The following is an 11,189-nucleotide window of genomic DNA, read 5'->3' as shown; positions in this document are numbered from 1 at the left end:
CTCTTCACTATGTGGGATTATACTGGGTATGTCATTGTATTATGTTATTCCCTTTTCAAGGAGTCAAAAATATATACCCGATAGTGTAAATTACTTTGTCAGATCACCCAAAACATATCTACAAGTAAAAGTGAAATTTATAATCTTGAAATTAAGTAACGATACTCGTTACAAGTAGAGGTGACCTGATTGTGTAAAAAAATTACACTATTAAGTATTAGTTTAACTCTTTGAAAATATGTGTATTGTATTCAACATCAGATATCAAGGTGCAATTTTTATATGCACATACAGGAAGTACAATAAGGCCCAAAAAATTGCCTCCCCAGGAGCATTAGCAAAATGGCATGTTGATCTTATACCATAGTTTCAACTTCTATCAAACTTCTAGAATATCTATTGGAAAGAATATTTAATCAAAGCAACCCCACAAGTATAACAAAACTTGCCAACAGTCATCCCCCTTCTTTAAACAAAACTCAATGGGAAATAGAAAGAATTAATCTGCCTTTCTTGCCCCAAAACACAGATCAGTCTGATCCATGAACACTAGTCCATTCCGATCGAAGGGTACCATAAGCAAAATACTAGCATGGGGCTTATGAACTAAAAATTGTCTATAGGAGCAATGATGCACTGTTTTACATTGGGAAGAAGAATCAGTTTCTGTTTTGTAGGCTCTTAAACAAAAAGAATCCCAATCCACCAACTGCTAAGGTCACAATCAGAGGTACTCTAATCGAATCAATATCGGTAATATCTCTTCTCTTGCTTTTTCTTGCTTGCCGTGATTGTTCTCCTAGCCTGTCGCGAAGAAGATTGCTAAGATTGTCCAACTGATGAATAATTTGACGTTGTCCACGTGCAACATTAGATAGCTATGCATCACAAAGAGAATGTAAGAAATCCTCGCATACTTCAGGAACAATAATTTAGTTATCTAATAAAAGACTATCCGCATAACAGGACCTAAGTGCACCGACCCTGCCTTTTAAGTAACAAAAGACAGAGCAAATTGACCACTTTGACAAGTCAAATTGCAACATTCACATGTTCATTAGAGTAAAAGAAGATGATTAACCATAGTTTGCATGGAAAAAGCCTAGTGAAAAATGTACCTCTTCCATCAGTGTGGACTCCTTTGGAATTAGCAAAGAAGATGATGAGGAATTTGGCATAATGGATCCTGTCAAGGAACCATTTTCTAAACCAGAAATGAAGTAAGAAGTTGGGCCGGATCCATTACAAGCTTCAGTTTGCAAAGCCAGATTTTGAGTGCTCGGAGAAGCTCTTTTGCTGCTTAACTTGGAATTAAGTTCTTCCATTCTAGATGTAAAGTCATCCATCCGATCATTCAAGGTAGAAATTTGTTCCGATAAATGTGTAACAGCTCCCTTATGAAACAAGGACAATACAGGAAGGGTAAATCTCTAGAAGTGTCACGAAAGAAGTGATGCACGCCAAGAAAGCAATAGTAGTATAGTGAAAAGAACGTGAAAATATTTCATTGTTGCTAAATGCAAAACCTGGTTTGCTAATGTTGTTGCTGAATCAGTGTTTCTGTCATCAAACCTTCGACTATCAGTATCTATCTTCAATAGATTTTTCTCCCTGTGATTTGCGTATGAATGTGACAATCCACTGCAAAATAAATAAGTAAATAACCAGATCAATGACAAATGAACTTGACATCAAAACTTTTCGTCATCGACGGGTTTCATTCCAATAAGGATGGAGATCCATGCAAGTTTCTGAAACGCTTCACATTTAAGACTAATGCTCTTAAATTCCTATCTTGGACATACACACCCAACCATGCCAAGGTCTAAAACAGTTCAGGATTGAACAGACACCAACAAGCAAACGAGAACAACACTTTAATATTTCCATGTTTCACAACTCAACCATTCATAGCATTCAGCAGTATGCCCTTGCATCGTTTACCTCAACTTTAACATATTTCACAATGCAAATAGCTTTTGTGGATATCATACAGCTTATATTTTGAAGTTGTTAACTGTGCTCTAACAGGGAAATTATCTGAGTCACAAAATGCATAAATGCGTAGAAGCAAACTTGAACGTGCAAGGGCAGGATAAGGCGCCTAGATCAGCAACAGCAGAATATAGCCACTTTCATATAACCAACCATTGAGGATTTTGTAGGATGTCATCAGAGATACAGGGTGCATGAGAAGTCCTGGCGACAAATCATTAAAACACGCAGAACAATGATACCGCTATGGTGGCATGCAAATTGCTAATGACTAAGAAAACACTGAATCTGCTCAGCTGTTCACTAGAAGGATTTCGTTTCTCGGCAGGACACCTAGCCAAGTCACAGCATTTCCTAGAATATAGAATGCATAGAATGACTTGCTTATGTACAAACCGATAAGGAGTTGAAGACCTAATCAAGCGAATTAATATCTGCGAGCGATCTATTCAACCTACACATCAAACAGAATGACACATAGGCACATAACACGTAAGCTCATGACTATCAGAACATGCATGAATATGAATATGGTGAGACTTTATCTTCTTTCTTTAGCTCTCTCATCCAGTAACTCCTGCAGCCACATTAGTAGGTCCAAACCACAGGTTGCAAATCTTCCAGATGATTGGTAAAGTGTGCAAATTAGAGCTGAAGAAGCTCCTCTCAGTATTTACCTACAAAACTCTCTCTTCCACCAATCGCGCTGCCACACCCTCCCTCTCCTTTTCCCTCTTTTATTAGGAGAGGACAGTTGTCATCTATTTGCTGGAAGAAGTTAAAAGGGTTGCTTAACCAAAGCAGCCTTCTATTAACGGTATTGAGCCACAAGCAATTACTGGGATGGTGAGACATTATTCAGCTTATTGATGAAATCCGCTGTTTTTCACACTTTTTTTATTCTTTTGTAATAAGCGATTAGCCATTATCTAATGCAATGTAGTCGATAAGGAAATATGGGATAGATGTGTACCCTCTGAAATTCTTATTTCTCCATGCTACTCTCTCTGCTGAGGCTCGAGAGAGAGCTTCTTTAGGGCTGGAGACAAGATCTTCATCTAAGCTAAGCTTTGTTTTCAAATCATCTGGTAGTGCCTGCGATATTATATCTGTGCTAATAAAGTGACAGAAAGCCGTAAAAGCACATTAAGAAAAGATATAGGAAGCTAAGCATACCATAACTTCATTCACAAGCTTCTCTAGCTGTATTTGCTCAATATATGTTCGTGGAGTGTATGAACCCTCCAGTCCCAGTTGATCAGCAACAGATTTTACAATAACACGATCTCTTCCTTGCACCTTTGCAAAGTTGAGAAAATATCTAGCATATTAGAAGATTTTAGCATTGTATATTAGCAAGGAGGAGAGAATAGAACAAGTCTACTACCTGAACATAATGGCGGTTCAGTTGTTCTAGCCAATCAATTTTCACGCAGACCTTTTCATCAGAAAATACGTGACTGCTTCTTTTGAGTATTGCCGCAATTGTGTATCCCAAAGCCATCAATCCACCAAGAAGCTTCACACTGACCTCAAAACTGATTCTTGGGGATATAACAAATGGAGAATCAGTGACCCACTCCTACAATTCAAAATCAGTTAAAGTTGCAACCATCAAATCGCCAGTAGACCAGCTTTTCACAAGTATAAATAATTCTTGGCAAATTTAGTTGGTCAAGAAAAGCTGATATACCCAAGCACCACCAAGTAATCATAAAGTAAATATAACCATGGAGTAGAAATTACTACAATTAACCAATACATCCTCGAGTCTCTCAATAAAGGATATAATCCAAAGAACGAATAAGGAAGGCTATAGCATAAAATGTATTGTTGGACAATTGTGCCAATCAATCCCATGGTATTGCATTCTATATTGGCATACAACAGTTGCAACATAAAATGAGCAAGGAAGTCTTTGACACTATTTTTCTTCTTAAGTTATTTGACGAAATAACTCTAAAGCGCTAGGTCATTGACATCAGCTACAGGAAACAGAGGGTTAAGAATGCAAAAAGTAACTTGGAATTTTCTTAGCCCCTGATACTATCTCAAAATAGAGAATGCAGGTAAAAGGACAGGAAAATGTTGTTTCCCAAAAGCTTGTACATTATTCAAGTGTTTCAGGAAAGTGAATAGTACCACACACACGACTATCGAAAATTAATTAGGAGAATAACAGATTGTCATCAGTAGCCTACATAGTAAAGCCAAAAGGGCCTAGCAAACAAAAGTACTTTGTAGCAATTGGTCAGTATTTTGTCAAAAGCACTGATCACTATAACAAAAGAGACAAACCTCAAACATGAGACTGTATTTTCCATCTTTATTTCGCATCCTCAGATATGATTGGCAAGTCTCTGGATCTTCACCAGGTGGCAGAAGGTATATGTCGTAAGTTTCCTCCGTACTTTCAGTGTGTTCTTCAGATAGGGCAGACTTGATTTGATCTACATTCATATTCCTAGAAGACTAAAGGTACAAGAGATTAGATAAGCCCTTTTATGTCTTTATAATTTTAATTACGTCATGCGTTTCTTTTTGTTGAGAAAGGTAACAAATAGCCATTTATTTCTGATCGCTATAGTTTTCCATGTCAGGAAATCAGAAGTGCTTTTTACTTTTAATATCCTTACCTTTAGAATGTACGTAGGACTCTGAAATCCAGTAAACGGATTAAATTTGTTGATAATTTTTATATGTGCAGTCTTGAGATCAGGTTCAATAAAAGCCTTGTACATTGGATAAACCTGCACCAGACATTATGGCCCAGAGGGTGAGGACAGAAAGTTTCAAGCCCTTTTTTGACCAAAAATCATAGATGAAACAGACCGTTTCAGATATTTGATGGATTATCTCTGACGGCTCCTGCCCGGCACGTTGTATATCACGTAAAACCCTTTTTACAAGATCAAAGTGAACTCCACCTGTCACAGATACGCGAAGGTCCAACAAAGGACGCAACTTTTCACTCAAGGCATAGATACCCTCAATAATCAAAATGCGGGAGCTAGGTACTTCAAGAGTCCTGCAGTACAGCTAATGGCATAAGTTCCAATCATACTATATGTAACAGATAAACCTTGGATACTTAAAAGAAAACAAAAAAGGTGTGTTCCCAACTTTGAACAAGAAAGGCTTATTATTCAATAGACATATGACAAGAAAAACCAACCACAGTAAAGAACTTGTCAGAGAGGATAAATCAGCCAAGAGAAGGGGGTCAAAGACAAACGTAAACTAAAGCCTTGACCAAGAAAAGAAGAGTAATGTGGGGCCTCATTTCAAAGAATAAAGATAACTATGTAATGACTGAACTCCAACTATGTTATGAAAAATCAGCAACCCTGATGCCAATTAAGTAGCATTCACGAGTCAAGGAACAAGCACCTTCTGAGTAGACCACAGAGACAAAAAACAAGCAAAACTAAACTAGTTGATAGCATAAAACACCACAAAGATGAACAATGGACTTAGTTGTATAAAATTTGGGTTGTCAATCTATAGTTAATTTTCTGTTTGAATCAGGTCAATGAAGAGTCTAGGTACCATAGTTCCAAAGATGTCATTATTGTTTTAGCCATGTAATATAACCCACCCAAAAAAATCATATATGGATCTGCAAACAGCCGAAAGCTTGGAGGTACACTTCCCTTTTAAGCATTCAAACATAATATTTTCGCAGACTAAGAACAGGTAAACACAATTTTAATAGTCGCTTGAATGCATAATGACATCATGCAGATAAAAAGCATAGCATACTACATGAATTAGAAGTAAGGAGCTGAACCTGTAGCCTACACGAGAGCTAGATTTGAAATCATATATTGGAACCTCAGCCGGCTTCCCAGCCTTTAGATCATTGATGTTTTTAAGCAGCGTATCGTAGTCCGTTAGTCGTGGATCTGTTTCAGAAACATATTTAGACCTGGTAAAGTACAAATGATCTAGTCTTAAGTTAATCTAGAAGTCTAGTGACACCGATATCAGGGAAAAACAATAGAGAGAAATCAGCTGAAGAGGAGATTAGATCTAAAGCCCAGACTCTTTCACTGAATGTTATCGTCTATTAAACATATATGTTTCCCTACTAGAATTTTTTTTTTTTTAAAAAAAAAAAGAGAATACATTCTTACCATCAAAGTTGCCATCAACTATTCGACTAGCGTCATTGTAGTTATCCATAGAGATAACTGCAACACTTGGCATGAAGCTGAGTATTTTCTCAGTAAATACAGTCTTTCCAGCTCCGGAGGGACCAGCTACTCCAATTATTATCAATCCTTCATTCTTTTGAACCAACAATTGGCATGCACGGATTACAACAAAGAATCCTTTCTCAAATGACAAATTATCAGGTATCGAGACAATCTCATATCGATCACAATTCTTTCTCTTAACTAGTCGAACCTGGTCCTTTAAGAGACCAGCTCTTCGATGATTTGATTCAGCATTGCCATTATCTTTAGCCATTTTAACTCAAAACAACACAGAATTATCCTCTGAAATTACAAAACAACCCATATAAAGATCAGAATGAAAATTTAAAGATCAAGTATAAAAATATAAGCCAAAATGATGCAGTTAGTAATCATAGACCTGTTAAAATTTCTTATCTAATAGTAATTAACGTGCTGAAGATAAAGCACTGGAAGCATTATGCTGTAGCACATAATCACTGTTAACCCTATTACCCTACAGAATCTCTTGCAATAAAAGCTGACCTGATTTTTCAAATTCTTATGGTTTGCTTAAATGATAAGTCAAGCATAATTCTCTCATTAACTACATATTGGAATCACAAAAAAATAGTCATCACGTTCTTATAACCACAGCAACTTCAGTCATGACTTGTATAAATTTATCTGGTAGGATCTCCGACAACTTAGTTGCATCACAGAGACTGCATAGGCAGAGAAGAGAAACTATAGTGTATGTGTATAGCTGCGATAGCAGAAATCAACCTCGCCTTTGCAGTAGAGTATCGGGAAAAATGATTAAAGGACCATCATTGCGAACGAACATTTAAGTACAAAGATTGTTATCAATTATCATCCATGATTGAAAATACAGCCCATTATCCTATGACCCAAAAACATATCCCTGGGACTGAGGTCAACTGTTACTAAAATCGGGAGGCTTCGCAGAACATTCACTTCCTAACTAACAGATATCTATTATGAATACATCAATTGTTGGCTTTAATGCAGACAGCATCAGCTTTTTGCATGTATATGAACAGGGGCGGAGCTAGTTCTTTGGCTACGGGTTCTGTAGAACAAAATAGCTTTGGTCCAAACCCTGTATTTGTCTTAAAAAATCTATTGAATAGTACAAATTATTAATTTAGAACCCAGTAACTAAAAAAAACTAGAATCCCAAAACCATAAGCATCAAATCATAGCTCTACCTCTGTATATGATGGCATATACCATAAAGGTTAAATTTCCATCTGCATATGCTACTAAAAGTGTTTACAAGGATAAGGGGCAAAGTCAAGGGTAAGGTTCTCATCAATTTGGACTCAAATTATGATGATGTCTTGCTCCATTACTACTAAGGCAACCACGTTACTGATTTGCTCGAATGCAATTAACAGGAAACATGTACATGCATTTCCTGTAAACATTGGTACCAACCAAGCTAGGTGTTTTTCAATAAAGACAAACCTTTTAAACAAACACTACTGAAACACGGACATCACAAAATCCAAAAGAGGATCAGTTTGATTTTTCAAAAGATTTCACTTTCTTGGAAGTTATCTGAATGTCCTATAACCTTTAGCCATAACCTAATAAACATAGCAACAAGCGTGTCGTCACAAACAAATGTGGCGGCCATAAAAGCTCATTAAAATATTCATAAAAGAGGCATCTTTTTTTCTACTTTTTTGGGTATAACCATCTTGTATCGGAAACCCAATTTGCCCGACTAATCCAGATTCGTGAGCCACGTACCGGAGCTCAAACCCGAGACCTATAGTTAAGAATGACGAGATTTCATCCATCCCACCACACCCTTCGTGGTAAAAGAGGTATGTTTAAACTAAACAAAATTCACAAACAACTGATAATTCAGAGGCGACTGCTTATATTCAAAGAGAAAAAGTGCAGCAGCAAACTATAACAGTCATCAAATTACACACCCCCTTTCTTTTTCTCTTTGCAATTAACACATTGCAACTAAGAAAACACAATAAATACCCAAAAAAGGGTAAGTTCAAGACCCTTTGGGATTTAATACCAAAAAATGGAAGAAAACGAGAAGAACCCACTTCAACACTAAAGCATTCAAGCAAACACAAGTAACAACCCAGAAAAAACAATGGAGGCAAAAAAAAAATGAAATAAAAAAATATTTAATCACGAATATCAGATTAAGTTCAATGTAGAAGTTGTAAGAGCACAAAAAACACTGACCTATGAATATATGCTACAGTGGTGTTACTGCAAGAAAAGCGTAGAAGCTTTTTTTGGCCCTTATTTCTACTTAAGGGCTCAATTTATATATGTTTGTTTCCTCTCTTTTTTTATTGTTTTTGCTTTTTCCTTTCTTTTTTTTTTTTTTGGTTTATAATTATCGAGGTATGTGAGATATTTTTGCTGGAATGAAGGAAGGTGATTATTTTTCCAGAATATTTGGGGAAGTGGGAATTCAGGAGATTTTGCCACGAAATTATTGCAAAGAAATCTTTAAGGCTGCAAATAGGGCAGAGTCAAGAGCATTTATTATTGGCATCCTAAAAGAGAGTAGTATTATTACTCCCTCCATCGAATTTATATGTGGTATTTTTAGCTTTTAAAAGTTAAATTATAGAAATTTTAATTAATATTTTAAATATATATTCATTAAATTAATATGAGAAGAATTATAACATATAATATTTTGTATTCGTTATAAGTGCCCGGAAGAAAGTATGCGGTGTATTTTCTAATATTGTAAGTGTTGTATTAACTACAATTATCATAGTTGTTTGTGAATTTTTCAATTGGTTAGGTGAATTTTCATGTTACATTGTTCACCAATTATTATTATTATTATTGTTGTTATAAATTAATTATTTACTAATAATAATAATAGTAATAGTAATAATAGTAATAATAATAATAATAATAATAATAATAATAATAGTAATAATAATAATAAACTATAATTATTAGTAAAATAATATGATTTTTTTGGTTGGATTTACTCATCCTGTTTCGGTACCTGCATTGCAGCTGATTATATCCGTATTCGCCCCCGTATAAGGTTCATTTAAGAGGGGAGCGTTCCCTAACACGATTTTTTCCATACATAAGGTTCGAAGTTGAAACTTTTAGTTAAGGGCGAAAAGATTATATCTATCACATCATAAACTATGTTGGGTATGAGTTATTGTTACGGAAAAGGAACTAAAGTATCAAAATAAGAAGAAAAAAAGGGTTGTTGTAACAAATAAGGAATTAATGTATCAAAATAAAAATAAAATAAAATAATCACTACTATTATCATTAGTTATTCTTACTAATCATTTAGTCGGTATTCTAAGCAAAACTTAGGCATTAGTAGAAAAAATGACTGAAATTAAAAATATTGGTAACAGCAATCATTAATGGGAGGCGGAATTCCGTAATGTACACGTAGTAGTATCATGACATACTGACATAATGAGTGGTGTGAATTTCTTCTTGAAATAAAATAAAAGTATAGGACAATTCGGTGTATAAAGTATTCTGTAAATGTACGGAGGATCTGGCAAAGGACCGCACTTTTAAAGGTGTGATATAAATATAAATAACTATCTAATACAAGTATTAGTGACTGCTTCTACGACTCGTGATATATTGGTTGCACAAAGATAACTTCACCTGTCAAAAAAGTATTTTCTAATAGAGAAAAATAATATTAAGAAGAGAATGACATTATGGTTAATCATGGAAAGTGGATTGTTTTTCTTATTTCAAATTGTAAATTCTACTTTCTAAGTGGTTGTGATATATGTTGACTTTGACACAATTACCTTATTTGTACATGGATCATTTCCATTAAAAAAACAACTTAGAATGAGGGGAAAAAATAAGAACAATGATCTGCTAGTTTATGTTTGTTTTTTTACTTGTACTTTCTCGTGTATATTTTATTATTCAATGTGAAATGCATTTGAACAGGTGACAAATTGTTTTACACTAAGGGGTCGTTTGGTAGGGTGCATAAGAATAATGCTGAATAGGGTGTATTAGCAATGTTAGTATTAGTTATGCTTGCATTAGTTATGCTGGTATTAGTTATGTTGATATATTTCTTATCTATTGTTTGGTTTGATGTATTAAAGCATTGTACAATTTCTAAAAGAATTGTTTGTTTACAAAAATGCCCTCAAAACTAGTCCACACTCTAACTTTTTAAAAGAAAAATATGTTGAGAAATGTTTTTATATGAAAAAGTTTTTAAAAAATTATTTTATTTGTCTACCTATATTGTAAAATAAAATTAATTTATTTATAAAAAAGAAAATATGCTAAGTATTTATTTATTTAGTAGGGATATAAATTTATTTCTCACTATTTGGATTATTTTGAACTTGCATTAATATACTAACTAGCATATTTTAATCAAGCATAAATTTTGAAGGATAATTTTGTCTTTAACTAAGCTAATGCATGCATTAAAACTCATTGCATTGCTAATACCATTGTTTTCTATGCATTAGTTATGCATAGGATAATACCAAATAGGATATATAACTAATGCTTGCATAACTAATGCATAGGTTCAAAATGTCTACCAAACAATGTATTATTAATACACAAAGTTAATGCATGCATTAGATTATCTAATGCATCCTACCAAATGATCCTTAACAGTATAAAATATTTATACACAGCATTCATATATCACAATCATTTAGTGTAAACTAAGTTTTTCTCAGAACCAATTTTTTAAGTTATAATTTACCTCGCTATAACAATTTTTTACCTAATGCTCTTTGTAAAATTACGCCTCTATAACAGCCATATTAAGATTACTAACAATAATTCTGTTTACCGTAAAAATGGTAATAACAAGTAAATTTGATTTTGTGGCTCTAAAAATACGTGATCTATTTTTCTGCTAGTTGTTAAGCAATGAATTCTAAGTAAAAGATTAGAAAGCAAGATTAAAGCTTAGAGACAATGTGATAATCGAACCGAACGGGCCTCGAGCTACCGTAT

General features: G+C 34.4%; 1 protein-coding gene across 2 annotated transcripts; it reads right to left on the bottom strand.

Moving 5' to 3' along the window:
* Nucleotides 1-229: 229 nt before the first annotated feature.
* LOC107816974 (inorganic pyrophosphatase TTM2) lies at nt 230-8,759 on the bottom strand. 2 transcript variants are annotated; one of them, XM_016642725.2, is made up of 12 exons: nt 8,415-8,759; nt 6,132-6,497; nt 5,786-5,900; nt 4,828-5,023; nt 4,632-4,745; nt 4,294-4,467; nt 3,383-3,577; nt 3,172-3,294; nt 2,969-3,090; nt 1,527-1,641; nt 1,119-1,394; nt 230-878 (listed from the first exon to the last, which is right to left on the bottom strand). In XM_016642725.2, exons 2-12 carry the CDS (start codon nt 6,466-6,468, stop codon nt 660-662), a joined length of 1,986 nt encoding a protein of 661 aa, XP_016498211.1. In that variant the 5' UTR covers nt 6,469-6,497; nt 8,415-8,759; the 3' UTR covers nt 230-659. The 2 variants fall into 2 exon arrangements, with proteins under 2 accessions (XP_016498211.1, XP_016498213.1); XM_016642727.2 differs by lacking the exon at nt 8,415-8,759 and adding an exon at nt 7,406-8,355.
* Nucleotides 8,760-11,189: the final 2,430 nt, after the last annotated feature.

This window comes from Nicotiana tabacum, chromosome 20, assembly GCF_000715075.1.
Source record: "Nicotiana tabacum cultivar K326 chromosome 20, ASM71507v2, whole genome shotgun sequence".
Lineage (NCBI taxonomy): Eukaryota > Viridiplantae > Streptophyta > Magnoliopsida > Solanales > Solanaceae > Nicotiana > Nicotiana tabacum.
The sequence above is the reverse complement of the archived record's forward strand: the minus strand, read 5'-3'. Positions and strand labels throughout refer to the sequence as shown.

Bases quoted from the DNA above. Each gene is read 5' to 3' on its own strand.
- LOC107816974 (XM_016642725.2), bottom strand. From the start codon at position 6,468: ATGGCTAAAGATAATGGCAATGCTGAATCAAATCATCGAAGAGCTGGT. The intron at 1,642-2,968 runs GTACACATCTAT...TTTATTTTGCAG, and splicing joins AGAAATAAGAATTTCAGAGG to TGGATTGTCACATTCATACG. The intron at 879-1,118 runs GTACATTTTTCA...TGTGATGCATAG, and splicing joins AGTCCACACTGATGGAAGAG to CTATCTAATGTTGCACGTGG.